This window comes from Triturus cristatus, chromosome 4_1 (assembly GCF_964204655.1).
Source record: "Triturus cristatus chromosome 4_1, aTriCri1.1, whole genome shotgun sequence".
Classification (NCBI taxonomy): Eukaryota; Metazoa; Chordata; class Amphibia; order Caudata; family Salamandridae; genus Triturus; species Triturus cristatus.
The window spans coordinates 799,702,920-799,717,939 of record NC_140585.1 but is presented as its reverse complement, the minus strand read 5'-3'; the positions used below and the strand labels follow the sequence as shown (position 1 = coordinate 799,717,939).

Sequence of the window (15,020 nt, the reverse complement as noted above, 5' to 3'; positions counted from 1 at the left end):
GAAGCGAGGAGATGCTTGCTGAATGTATGGGAACCGAATGACTATTCGGTCCCGCAGACGCGGTGGGTGACTCTGGGATACATGATAGCCAAGCGCGACATTGCTCAATTGTGGGGATCCCAGAGGCCCCCTGCGGTGTCGGCCTGGAAAGAGCATATGGATTGGTGTATGTTTCGTGAAAAGGTGGTGTATGTGGCGAGAGGTAAGCCTGGGGCGTGGGTGAAAATCTGGGGCCCCTGGAACACCTACCGCGGGGGTATTTGTGAGCCACCCCTGCTACAGGCTGCCTCGCCTGCTCCGTCTCCCTAGACGGCCCCCCTCCCTCAGCCGCGGGCGCGCGGTCCCCCAGTCCTTGACCTATTCCCATTCCCCTCTCCAGAGTTCTGCTGCTGGTTTGGATCCCCCACTTATGGAGCACGTGCTGTTATTTTGGATCGCGGGTTGCCTTGCGGGTGTGGTTTTTTGGTGTTGTTTTGTTTCAAGAAAAGGGAACCGTACTGTGGGCTTGGAGCTGTGTGGCCTGCACCATTGATTACTCCTGTTTCACTGCTCTACACTGCCTAGAGACTTTTTACTGTATGTGTGCAATATGTTTTTGTCATTCTAGCGGCCGGCCGGATGGTTGTAGGCCCATACCTGTAACTTTTACGAACTGCAATAAACGGTTTCAAAAAAAAAAAAAAAAAAAAAAAAAAAAGAAGGGCGCACAGGACGGAAGCCCCTAGTCACACACTTGACTGCGTAGGAAGTATGGCGACCGCTCAAGTTGGTCTTGCACTAATTTACAAGCACTTCTTTTCCATGCAGTGACACCAGTCTCTTCTCTGATAGCTTAGACGATGGGCAAACAAGATTGTTTTATTATTTGCGAAGGGGCACAAATGTGTTACAAGCCATGGAGCAAATTAAAAGAACTGCTCAAACAGCAAAAAGCACTTTTTTTCTTCTCAGCTTGTTTTATCTAACAATAATTTGACTTCTTTGTAACTTCTTTAGGACACAACCTTTACATTGAGCATGATTAAGTCAAATTCAGTTTAATGATTTTACTTTTTATATATGTATGGTATTTTGAAATGTAATCGCTGATGTTAGGGTAGCAACACAAAAAGAGAAGATTAAAGTAAGTAAGTAAAACAGCTATAAAGCGCAGAGAATGCCAAGGCGTCTTGGTGCTAGAGGAAACACGTACTTCTCCTAGAATAGAGGTTAAAATGCTTGTATTTACTTGGGGGGAAAAGCCAGGTTTTGAGCAACTTCCTAAAGGAGGAACAAATGGATTGCAATCTGATTGAGGCAGCCAGTGATTTCCAGATTTTTGCTGCCCGTTAGGATAGGGTTCTGTCGCCCCACCTGGCCCCTCTGATCCTAGGAACTTGGACAAACCCAGCATTAGCGGATCTTAGATCCCTCCATGGGATGTACCAACCAAAGTATTTTTGGAGGTCACAAGACCCCATACAGTGCTTTATGCACCAGGCATAATGCTTTAAATGTAATCCTTTCTTGAACGGGTAGCCAGTGGAGTTTTCAAATGCAGTTGGATATGGAGTCAAATTTGGGGATATTCAGCAACACCCGAGCTGCCACATTTTGTAAAGACCGTAGCTTTAGTTGTAAACATTTATCAATGCCTAGAAAACAGGCATTGCAGAAGTCTATTTTAGAGAGGATCAGGGCCACTTTGCGGTTTTTTGCAACTCTTGTGGTATGAATGGAAAAATCTTTCTCATAATTTTTAGAAGGAAAAAGCAAGAGGATGTAACATGGTTAATCTGTTGTGAAAAACAGAGTTGATCATCGAACAGTACTCCCAGATTTTTGGCTTTGTTAAGTGGGTCAGGCCATTGATCCGCATCCGCAGGCCACCAGAAGTCATTCCAAAGGGGAGAGCTGTTTCCAAACTCAGTCACCTCCGTTTTATCTGTATTTAGCTTAAGGTAATTCCTGTACATCCACCCAATGATGTGCGACAGACAGTTATTAAACTGACTTGCCAACGAGTCAGTGCTAGATGTTAAAGTTATAACTATCTATGTATCATCTGCATAGGATACCAGCGAGAAACCATGTGGTCTAATGAGTTTAGCTAAAGGGGTGATATAGATGTTAAATAGGGTGGGGGACATCACTGACCCCTGTGGAACTCCGCAGGATAGAGAGAATGCATCTGAAGTAAAATTACCCCAATACAGTTTCTGCTTTCTATGAGAGAGGAAGGAAGTGAGCAAAGTAAGAGCTGACACTTTTACTCCTACTGTCTCTAGACTCTGCGTTAACACCTGATGGTTAACGGTGTCAAAAGCGGCAGAGAGATCAAGCAGGATAAGCACCGCTTTCCCATTCCTATCCAACTGCTTACGGATCTCCACTGTGGCCATGACCAACGCCGATTCCGTGGAATTATTAGGTCTGAAACCGGCGTTGTGAAGAATCAAGGAGATCATTGTATTCCAGATGGTTCACCAAGTCTTCATTCATGGCCCTATCCAGGATTTTGGTAGGAGTGGTAAACATGATATGGGTCGATAGTTGTTTGCCTCAGTAGGATCTAAATAGAGTTTTCTTTTGTATAGGGCGAATGTAAGCTTTCTTCCAGGATATAGGAAAGCTCCTCGAAGAGAGCACATAGTTTAAAAGTGGAGCTAAGGAAGAGCTAACAGTGTTTGATTCCCGTGCGTAGAACAAAAGGTGGACATGGGTTTGTAGGGGAGCCTGACTTAATGGATAAAAGTAATTTGTTCACTCTCACAAGACAGAGAGGCAAAGCTTGTCAGTTCATTATTAGCCTGATTGTTAAGGGCTGTACTCGTTATTAGCGGACCTGTGGCTGAGGTGATTGGGAGCCCTAGAAGCTCCTTATAGACTGTATGCACTTTGGATTGAAACATTTGCAACGTTGTTGCAAAAAGCTTGATCAGGAGAAAACTGTTCGCCAGATTGGAGCTTAGGCAGAGTTGTAACTGTTTTAAAAAGTTCTCTAGTTGAGTTTCTTGCTGCCCCTATTTTCATTGAAAAATACCTGGTTTTAGCAGCTATGATTGCCGCTTTGTATTCTTCTAGGACTAGCCTGTAGTTGTGTTTAGACTTTTCACTGTAGTCCTGCCTCCAGGTTCGTTCCAGGCTTCTGCATTTGGACTGTATGGTTCGAAGTACAGCAGACTGCCAGGGGGCTGAGTGTTGGTTTCTGCGATATTTCATATTTTTCTCTGGGGCCACCATGTCAATAATAAAATTGTCGGTGGCGCTGTTATTACCTTGATCATAATAAAGACATGATTATACACTGTTGGTGCAATTTATCACCCAATGAGATTAATTAAGTGATTTTCCCAAAATCACCCTATGCTGCGCTGCCGAGACGCGAAGCGGGATCCCCAGCTCTCTAGTCAGCAGCCTTGACCTCTGCGCCACATCCTCTCCACTCCTGTGTTACTTGTAAGAGAGCTCTCTCTTTTGTCCCGGATGGTGATTGATAAAAACAGCTTATTATTTATCACATAGGCGAAATTGATACATTACCAATGCTTGTTTCGTTGTGATGTACAAGCCAGTATGTCTGTAATAGATCTGCCATCGATTTATATGTCCCGAATGGTGGGAAACATTAATTCACACCGTTTAAGTACACGTGGGTAAAGACTGGGAGATAATTTCTTTCGCTGCTCCCGCTGACTCCCCAGTTGTACTGATCTTAGCGCTGGGATACTTACGGGTGACTACGCGCTCTATAAAAATAAATAATAATAATAATAATAAGTGGGAAAACACCACAATAATTTAGTAAGTTTTTTTCAAATATGTTAGCACGGCTTTAACCTTTATAGAAGGCAATGAACACATGTTTTCTTAAAATTGTAAACCAGGTCGAAACTTTATAAAGCCGCAGAATGGCCAGGGGAAGTTTTCACCCAAATTTCGAATCACTTCTTACGTACAAGTTTATTTGTTTTTGCAACAAGAAGTTTTGCAGTTTACTTGCATCAATCCAGTCCATTAAAGTTTCTAAAAAAACCTCAGGAAAAACACCGTTTGCTGGTGGCATTATTGGATTCTAATGTTGTACCTAAATGATTTTTTGTGCAATCTTCTTGGCGCAAATTTGTTAGACAAATGTTGAATGCTTCGTAATTCCCAGCAAAGTGCCTCTGGTGTTTAAAATCTACCGAGTTAGCTTTAGAAAATGTAAATATTCACCTTGCTTTGTAATGAAGATTACGTCCTCTATGGAGGCCTCTACATATTTGGCACTCTTAGCCTCATGAAATCCAGGACCAAATGACCCTCCTCTGCTATCCAGAGTATATTATTGATTATTCGAAAAAAAAATACATTCAAAATTGATAGCTTGATGAAATAAAAATATCCCACGTGCCCCATTTACTATTGACTAACCTTTGAAAACCATGGTTCATGCAATAGCATCTAAAAACGGTCATGACAGGTCGACAGTATTTCCCAAGTTTGGGTTTTGATAATGATTTAAATGAGACTCGTTTAAAGACAGAATGGGTTTAATGTCATAGAACAATTTGATTTATTTTAATTCGATTTAGTAAGTTGTTCAGAAAGACCAAGTGTTGGGCGGAGACTGTCCTGAACCAGCGACAAGGCTCCAACATCAATCCTCCCGGTGTGGTGTTCCCTTCAACCTGTTGACAATGTTGGAAAACACCAAGTAAACCCAGAGGCACCAGGGCTGGCTAAAAGAGGAGCTTCAATGGCACAAACCTACAGTAAGCCGACAAAATGCACCCCCACTGTTGTGAGGTATGTCCCCAGGGCACCAAAGTGGCCTCCAACAGGAGGGTATTTGATTTCCAAGTTGTGTTTATAAGCTGGTTAGTATACTCTTATTGAATGATTATCCAACCACGTATTTCGTTCATACGTTTTTGTTTTAATACTTCTTTAAGGCACTGTAGTTTCAATTCACTGCAGTTCATTGCTTTGAGAAAAACATTTTCAACTCCCAATGCATTTCGGCCTTATGTGGCCTTCATCTGGGGATGATTTAAATGGCTTGGCTTAAAAGATTCGACGTGTTCTTGAATGCCGGTGTCCTACAGTAACACAGATTCCGGCAATTGACAAAACCTGACATTTCCACTAGGCCAGTCTAAGGATTCAAATTCTATATTCCACAATGTAACTCTACTCAAATGTTACATTCTGCCTGTTAATATTCTTTTTCCTGAAGCCTTGCATACCAACAAGACTCAAATTACAGGTTCAACTGTTTGACTTTGAGATTTGTTCACACTTTGTTTCTCGTTGATTATTCAACATCTATTAAAGGTTGCCTCTGGTAACGATGCTAAATAAGTAACTTATACCCGGAAGTAAATTATTGTGTCATAATTGCATTTTCAGGTCTCGTGAGGACTGCCTTAGTGATTATTTGTGGACGTATTGCATTGAAAACGAATGCGATGAAAGTTAGTCAACAGAACATAAAGGTCAATTTTTTTAGGATTAGGTATTTGACCTCCACAACCATTAAGGGTTAGGGCGGAAGGTAAAGGTAGACATAGAAAGTGGTTGAACATGGGGTTGAAAAAGCATCAAAGCCAGGAAGAAAGTGACTAGAACTATAATGCATAAAAAGGGTAGAACAGGTACATCTTAGAGTATTGTAATGCTCACTACCCATGACAAGGCGTTGAATGTATCCAAGTACGAAGCATGCGAGTTTGGGACTGCGAGCAAGCGTGGATGAACTTTTTATACCACTAATGCATTCAGTGCGCCAACCCAGGAACCAGCAGCTGGGGCGAGACGGGACAAAAAGCACACCAGTGCACGCACTGGCCATTTCAAGCTGGCCAATATGATAGCGCCAGACTGCCCAAAAGGCCAACCCAACACTGCTGACCATTCAATCCCTCTAGCATTTCCTCAGTGGGCTGCAGTCTAGGAATCTGTTTTCAGAGCAGGGTGGTCTATCGTCGCTCAACCATCCTCCTACCACCGCATCCTGCGGTGTGAACCCGTTTTAAACATTTGTGCCGGGGTTGATTGATTTCAAGTCCAGCACTAACGACAGAGGGCAGTTGGGGCAATCTTATTTAAAGGCTCAAGAAGTTTTAATGGAATATTACGCTTACTTGATAAGACAGTATGAGCCTTGATAGAGCGATAGAATAATGATTGCCAGACAATGGTCTTCAGAGTGTCTTGATTACACGTTATGGAAAAATTTGCTTAACAAACCAATCCAAAAACATTGAATATTTACTCTAATATCATTGCCCTTCAATTCACTGATTAAGTTTGAAAATAGGAGCCATGGTGCCTGTCAAACATCTTGAGAAATAACTTAGTTTTAAAAGGCATCCCAAAGCAATATCTGATCTGAACTACACTGAAAGCATGAGGCAGAAGATGCTATGGAGATACGTGGTGGTCACCCAGTACCTGGATATCCCGCGAGCGCTCGTAGGCCTGGTAGGCCACCTTCTCTTCTATGCTGGCCAGCTCTTGCTTCAGGTTGGCAGTCTCGTGCTGGTGCAGGTCCGTCAGGTCATGCAGCTGGTCTTCTAATCGCTCATACCTATTTCGAGTAAAGAAGAGTAGGCTCAGCATGCGGCAAAGACACCCTAATATTAACAAACTGCATCACCAGCCATTTCTTAGCCACCCCACTGCTTGTTGTTGTATCCAGACATTATTAAACCTCGATTTCCAATGACAGGACAGCTCAATGACAATATCCATATGTCAATGCAATGGTCAATGTGGAGAATTATTACGTGGCTATAAACAGATTGTGAGGGTTGGATTGGGTGATCTGAACACTGTGTACCGTACACTACGGGTTTACGCGGTGCCTACTGGCATACAGCGGTACTCGCAGCAGATTTACAATACAAAAGGGTTAAGAAGATTTTCTATCAATTCATCTTATTAGATAAAGTAATAGGGGCATGTCAGTGATTAGTGTACATGATTTTATGAGAGGAGCTACATCCTCTTCTGTCACAAGTTGACTAAGGAGAAGCGGGGGTGTAGGGCAGAGGACAGATTCAACATAGTAAGGTAGCTGCTTGTTATCAATAACCTCCAATTAATCCTGCAACTCTCCTTTCAAACTCCACTTGTGGTACCAACCAGGTAGGTCACTCCATTACTTCGCAAAGTGTATCCTGATGATAGCGATTTAAAACAGCGGCTTTATATTTACTGTGTGCTTGTACAAAGGATACGGGTATAATCTTGGTACCCAGTGTCAATATAAGTCAATATAAGTCGGCCAGGGGCTGTATTGGAGCAGGTGCCAGGGGGCGCAATGGCATGTGTGCACACTGTGTGCGCCCCCAGGGCACTTTGGTATTACAGAAGGGCTGCAGACGGTTGTGCAGCCCCTTCTGTAATACAGATAGCGCTGGTGCACATGTAGCACATGTAGCGCCAGCAACATTTCAAGAGGGCATTCCCTCATTTGCATGGGGGCATGGCCCCATGCTCGAGGAAATCTCTTTACCTCTGCACCTGTGGTGTATTATGGACACAGGCACAAAGGCATAGAAGCGGTCAGGAGGCGCACTGAAAGTGCGCCACAAAAAGGTGATATACTGTTAGTGCACCCCCCAAACGCAGCCCTCTCGAGGGATGAAAGGGGGCCCCGGGGACTACCCAAACATCCCATTGTACGCAGGTGCAGTCACTCACTACTCCCACCTGCACTGGGAAACATCGAGCAGCTTTGAAGAAGCTGATGAGTTTGTGGGACCCTAAGGGCAGTGCATTCAAGATAATAAGGTGGACTTTGAAGGTCAGCCATGCACAAACATGTAAAGTGTGCCCTCTATGTAAAAGGGCTCCAGGACGTCAGTCTTTTACTGCACTGACAACTATTTTTTTATGTAATGTGCACAAATGCATAACCTTTCAAATTCTCATGAGCTTCTTGATATGACAGAATCACATACTGATTCCACACATAACCAGGTCCAAAAATGTTGGAAGGGAAATCATTAGTTGTACTAAGTGCATGTGATATATCAACACATGTAATGGTATTGCTATGTACTGTACTTCCAAACGACATTTAATAACAGCAAGGCCAATCGCAACAACACAAATCAGTGAATTGTGCTTCAATTAAAGTTTGATAATATGCCTCAGTCATTCATCTGCACAGTACCCACATACACTCATGTCTCACACATATATTGCAGTTATCTATGAACGAACATCCACACATTGCAAAACCAGCAGAAGAATATAACATAAGCCTTAAGTCCTGGCCAGCCATTTCCACTGTTTGTCCTAGGCCTGTATGGCAGGTGTAGGTATGCTGCAGCTAAAATGCACTGCGGTGACACCAGTGCTTAATTTGTAGAAGAATAAAAGCTGATGCCGAAAGATCTGCTCACAAACTGGCAGCCACCAAGGTTGCGTGGTCTCGAATCCACCTCATGCTTCTTTGTTTCCTGCTAGACTCTCACTGCCTTTTCATCTTACTCATGTAGGTTCCTGCTTTCTCCCTTTGTGACAGATTTTCTCTTACTCCTTCTTTCCCTTCTTGCGTTTTTCTTCTCTTGCTCTTGTGAAATGCCTGATAAGGAAAAAAAAGTGTTGGGCCCCAAAAGTAAGTGTGAGATGCTTCCAACGGCAACCACTGGCTCAAATTAAGCCCTGACTGACACACTGTAAGGAAAAGTGCCTTTGCCATGCAGGAATTGCCTATTTTTTATATACTGATAAGTCACCCCTAAAGAATACTTTGTAAGCCCACAGTGCAGGGCACTAATATATAAAGACAGGGCTCACTACATATTGGAGGTAGTGTGCCTCACAGTGAAATAAACGGCAAAAATTTATTTCACTGGTAGGTCTGGCTAGACCTTTCCCTAATTGGATCATCTGTGATTAAAATCTTTATTTTCAACCTCTGCTTAGGAAAGGGCTAGAAAAATGCTTCAAAGTTATTTCCTGGTTCGTTTTTAAAATCTGGTGGGATGTCAAAAACAGTTTTTTTTTATATCTTAGGCAGAAAAGTGATGTTGTAAAACTGTACTTTAGGCTGACTGAGCCAAAATTGCTGTTCATCAAACCTCTGGAGCTGGAATACATATCACTGGCTGACAGAGTAATTGACTCTGGCTGAGGGGCAAAAACTTGCCTATGGGCAGTGGAAAGGCTAATGGGTGTTAAATGCTAACCACTTACCATGGAGTAGCTACCTGGGAGAGGACAGGAACAATTTGTAGAACAGCAGGCAGGTTTAGCACTACCTCCTGACTTGGAGATGCCAAGAAGGGCTTTTCCTATTCATCCTCAGTTCCCTCCTAGACAGTCATGCTCCAGCCACAGTAAAAGGTCAAACTAGTTTTGATCCTGTCAGTTATGGGACTGGTCAATCAGCTCAATACAGGGATTTCTGATCGCAGCTGGGTCCTGCCCAGTTTAAACAGGGGATCCTGGGCAATGCAAGAGGAAGTGGTGCAAAGTAGATTGTGAGAAAATAGCTAGGATTGTATGGTAGAGTTTCTCCAATCACCGGCTAGTGCATAAGATAAATCTGGCACCTCAATCATCACCTCTGTAGAACATTTCTGGTCATTGGAAGACTCCATCAGGAGAAGGCCATGTGGAAGAAGAATCATAGCTTCTGACACCTCGCTCTTGCTGGAGGAGGAGGACTCACACAAGGACTCAATGACTCCTGAAGTGTGCTGGCAGGCAGTGACTGGAACTGCTCTGCAATAGTCAAGTAGTTGACCCTCTGTTTACCTGCTTCAGGGAGACAAAAAAGCAGGACTACTGACTCCGAAAGGGGCCCTGGTGACTAAAGAGGACTAGATCTGTAGGAAACCTGGCTAAAGAGAGACCTGGCCTGGAAACCTGCCCTGAGGAGCTACAGCAGGACAGACCAAGAGAAGCTTTCTCAAGGGGAAGCCTTCGATAGGAAAACACACTTGGTGTATCTGACCTCTGCTAAATTACGGTTTGCCTGAAATTATGCCTAGGTCCCGGTCCACCATAAACTGACTTTCCACAGTTCACAACTTTTTCTAGGTACGTTTTGCCTTGAAACTTCAAAAATTCACATCTTAAGTTCTGACGATCCTATTTTGATGATTTAGCTGTCTTTTTGCTTATTCATTTTTTTTCCATTTACCTAAATTGGCTTGGTATGTTTATTGTTCTTTGTTCTTTGCTTGGAATTGTAGACACTACTTAAAACTAGCACAAACTTCTCTGGGGATTGCCTGCTGCTTGTGTCATAGCTACTTGGGATGAGCAGCGATTCTTTCAGAATTGTGTTTTGACATAATCAGAGTGGGATTATGGAGGTGGTTGGGTACCACCATCCCAAATTATTAACTCCATTTGTGGTAACAGTACACAATCATTGTTGGCCTGTTCTTCAATGGAGTATATTGTCACCACTCCAAGAAGGGTCATCTACTGGACAATAGTTTTGTTACCATGGCCTCGAAAGCTCCCGCAAAGGTGTGGTATATATAACTCATATGTTTCAGTTATGTATTCTCCACAGCTGGTATAAGCATCAAGTAGTAAACATCTATGGTTGATGGTATTCAAAGATGTATATTCGTTTCAGCTGGAACGTTTACTATTTCATTTATGGACCAGTGTCCAAAACCCTCACGTTTAACGGGATAAAAATAGAAAACCCCGTTGTATAGGCCAACTGGAATGTTCTCTAGGATGATTACGTTCTTTAATCTATATCATGGCGATTTATGATAAAAAACATTGTATGCAGATGTTTTCACCAGATGTTCATCTGCTTCTGCAGTAGAATACTGTTCCCATCTTTCCAAGAACACAATAAACATGGCCATTTGGTTCTCCTAAGGGCCGGTGCCTCTGTAAGCTTTCTCAATTTCTCATCCCTTTCAAATTCATGAAGCAGTAATTGTAAGTATTATCTTAAATTAGACTCTCTCAAGAATTCTGCTCTGGCTATACTGTAGCAAGATGACTCTAGATATTTTAAATTTTTCTTGAAATGTGCTCAATCCTATCTTCAGCTATTCTGAACCAGGAGGAGATTAATACACATAATGAAATACCAGGGGCCACTTGAAAAACTTCTCTTTCAATTATAGTATGACAGAAAAGACAGGGTTTTCTCTACAGATGCATCTCAACCAATGGGGCTAGAGTATGCGATTCATGTGAACAATTTGTTTGATTAAAAATGTATTTAAATATTGAAATCCTCCACCCCCAGTTCTCCCTCATTACAAATGAATGCAGGGTGCAAAATCATGCTTTCACTGACACTGTATGGTTGCATTTTGTTACCCAGTTCCTTGTTTACTGCAGCTAGTCAAGTTATCTGGCTGACATTTCTAAGGGTACTTTGCTTTGTAGCCTCTTTTGCATAAAAGTGCTCAGACTCATTAACATGGAATTCGAACTCAGTTTGAGGAGTCTACATTCTACAGTGCAGCAGAACTATCTAATGGGTGCAGCCCCATCACTGCCATAACTTTAAAACTTTAAGGCTCTACCACCAATACGCAAGAAGGTTTTACAGCTGATGCATTTTCTCAAGCCTCTTACTTGCTTAAAAGAATTCAAACAAGCAGACCCAATCATTAACCCAAAGCACAATACAACTGGATGGGAAAAGGTGGCAGAGGACATTTACCTGCCAAGAGTCCTCATGTAAAAACAGTGAAACCCTCTACACAGGAAGAATTCCATCTGAACTCCACATAACTTACTCAAGACCCTACAACTTCACATCAACCAATGCTTTTTAATTCATATAATGCAAAAGGAGTAAAAAAGGACAATTTGTAAAAAACACAATTGCCACCCTTAAATAGCACTCCTCTATAAAGGGTGATGCTTCAAGGTGAAATTCAGCAGATGGGCACATTAAATAGGCAATGCCAGCCATCCGCCATCTTTAGCCCGCAAAATGAAAGGCTCAGAATGGATGGCTCCAATATCAGTAGCTGATTGTAGCCACAGAAGGGTTAATGCTCTTGTCCAACTCTTCATATCTAAACCTGAAAAGGGGTCACTAGTGGGGGGAGGATATCTTGATTCGTCTAGAAGCGTCTCTCCAAATAGTAAGCTCTGGTTTTGCTTCCACTTACATTTCTAATTAGCTTGGTCTTAAAACAGAGAAAAAATATGTAGGTTCGCTGCAAATTTTAATTATGCCAAGGAACCACAAAACATCTACATAAGGACTGAACATATTTTCAGGAACTATGTCAAACTAGTACCTAAGCACAGCAGGAAACTTGTTGGGTTGGCCCAGCTCCTGTGTAACCATTGAGTAGCTCTGTCATAGAAAGGGCAGCACCCCCTGCTGTGCACAAATGGCTTACAGGCTTAGTGTCTTGCGGCACAAACGCAGAAGTATACAATACATGATTGCCTATGGGGTCATGCCCTAGAGACATATGGCCCACACTGGGAAACTATCTTGCTGGGAGGGAAAGACATGACAATGAAGAAAGAAGGAACCCATGATATCACTGGATAGTTGAGGCCAGGTCACAAGAGGGGTAAGCTTAGCATAAAGGTAGATAGTCAGTGAGTCAGGGCAAAACAGATAGTATACACACTGACAAATGAGGCGTTTTTCTGTCTGGTTACCATTTTAATTGTATTATAAAGCATACATAGGACATGTTACCATATTCTGGCTTGACAATTGCCTACTGTGACTGTTATATTGGTCAATATTTGGTATTGTACTAATGTATCAATAAATAAAACTTATAAAAAAATATTTTGTTTTTTTAGGTAAATTGAACTGTCTGTTACCTTAATCAATCTGGATTAATAAACGTCTTCTGCTCCTTTATGAACCACTTGCTGAGGTCACTGGCTTCTGAGCAAATGTTTTAATTTCATCAGCACCAGTATGTTAAAGGCTGACTTCCGAGAGGAAGTCAAGAGGTGTGCTAGGTTCCCCAACAACCTTTTCAAGTAGTTCAGGACAGAAAGCTTGCAGATCGCCGAATGCTGGATGCAATGAGGTTCTCCTGATTCTGTGCTTGACCTGCCCATGGTATGGATGACGCCTCCCTCTAGCCATAGTGACAAGACAGTATCATCACATGTACTGCCAGTGTCTGCAATGCATCCCAGTTCCAGAGGAAGAAGCATTCAACCATAAAAAATCTTGAAAATAACTCTTCACCAGGCAGGACTGAAGAAGTGGAAGCTGCAGCTGAAGAGTAGCACTCAAGGCATAGTAAGCATAGGACACTGATGAAGAAGACAGAGCAGAGCTTGGCAAAAATTTAAAATGAAGTGGTTCAACTTCATTTTCCAATCAGGATCCATCCATATTTCATGTGGCGGATATAAAAAAAAATCCTCCTGGTATAGTATGGGTAGTGAATGGCCAAATACGTGTTATTGCTAAATTCCCAAACACAAAGAGTGAAGTCAGTAGTCTCCCAAAAGAATCCATTAGGTCACGTTTCATATCAGCCTTAGGACATAGTTTCAGAGGTGTGTGCATGCAAACAACAACAATTCAAATAGCAACAAAAGTCTAGAGGAAAATAATATAAAAGTGTAAACCAGGTTTTGAAAATAAAATGGAAATATAATGCCCATTGACACCAAAATAAGTACGGTGAAACAGTGATTAAAGGATAAACAATAGAGAATGAATGACTAGGTAACCGGAGAAAAATATTTTTGGGATTCATGAAAATCACTTAACTAGCTTGGACATAGATATGTTAAACACTTTTTAAGGAGTTTAAATGAAAATGATAGAGCACTTAAGCTCCAAAAATAGTCTCTTAAAAAGGTGTCTACTAGAGGACCTCAGCAAACAACATTCCTCATACAGGCTGATGGGTGTGGAACTAACGGCACCAGTTAAACCCCTGGAGGCCGGTGCCCGAGTCAACCAAAAAAGCGGAGGCCAGGGTCTCGGCCACCTTGGCGGAGTACGTTCTACCCTTCCCTGACAGTCCCTGACTGGGATTTCTGTGCTGTGAAGGGAGCTACTGTGGTTGATCATTTCCCAGTATTAAAGGTTTGCTGAGCATGTACCAAGTTTAATTAGCCCACTCTGCAACCATTTCTATATACAGAATACTAACTCCTGATACTCTGACCTAGTGGTCCTGTGCGGGATAGACTGCTGGGTCAGCGATTACCATCAGTGAAGCCAGCGGAGGCTTCACTAATTGTAACCCAGTGATTCCCCACTTCTAGATGATACCGGTTAGCCACAGATTTAGTACTGAGGGAGGCCACTGATTTATAATTTTCCTCCCGCTCAGCCAAACCATAAATAAGGCCGAATGTCATTTATCTTAGTAAAGTGAATGGCAATATCTCCACAGGTAAAATCTTCACTGATAAATTCAGAAAAATGTGTACTGGAGAAGCCAGGAGAAGTGTTCTGACTTTTTTTACTTGGCCAGAAGTAATGTGACTCTGTCCAGCCTAGGCTGCAGCAATGGCTTGATTTCATTAAGTGGTATGTCCTTATGGTTGGCATGATTTAGAATTACAATGATTTTGAACTGTGAAGTGCTCTGATACCCAATTCGGGGTCTTCTTTTCGCTATACAAAACACTAAAATAAATAAATGAATATGGCTATACTACTTACCTCTTCTCATCAAGTTACATGGTGTGGGCAGGATGTTGAGAGGAGGCATGTGAGTTGAGGATGGGGTTGCTGCTAGACAGCTTAAATCTGGAGGATTTAGCACAGCCAAGGGCTGCTAGAGTCAAGGTGGTAGGTGGCCCTGGACTGCTGCAAGAGAGCTCTGCTCAGCGGATGCAGGATAGCCAGGATCAGGGTGAGAGAGGCAGCACCTGCCATAGACCAGCTCACATGTGATGAATTTGATACGATAGCGCATGGAATAGAGGATGAGGGATTGCGGCTCTTCATTGCAACAGGAACATTTTGGATCTGAAGCAAAGAGCTGCTTAAGCTGCCCTTTAAAAATATTTCCAAGCTTCCCGTTTTGCAAAGCTTGTGATGTCCTTCTCTCTTTCTTGGTTCACAGTTTTTACTGCCCAAAAAGGGGCACAAA

At 42.5% G+C, this 15,020-nt stretch overlaps 1 protein-coding gene across 3 annotated transcripts in view; it reads right to left on the bottom strand.

Annotated features, from left to right (window-relative positions):
* Window positions 1–15,020, bottom strand: part of TMCC3 (transmembrane and coiled-coil domain family 3) — a 278,052-nt gene that overhangs the window by 15,976 nt on the left and 247,056 nt on the right. For all 3 annotated transcript variants that reach the window (XM_085653394.1, XM_085653395.1, XM_085653396.1), the window contains one exon: window positions 6,418–6,553. In XM_085653394.1, coding sequence (XP_085509520.1) covers window positions 6,418–6,553 — 136 coding nt within the window. The remainder of the gene's footprint in view (window positions 1–6,417; window positions 6,554–15,020) is intronic.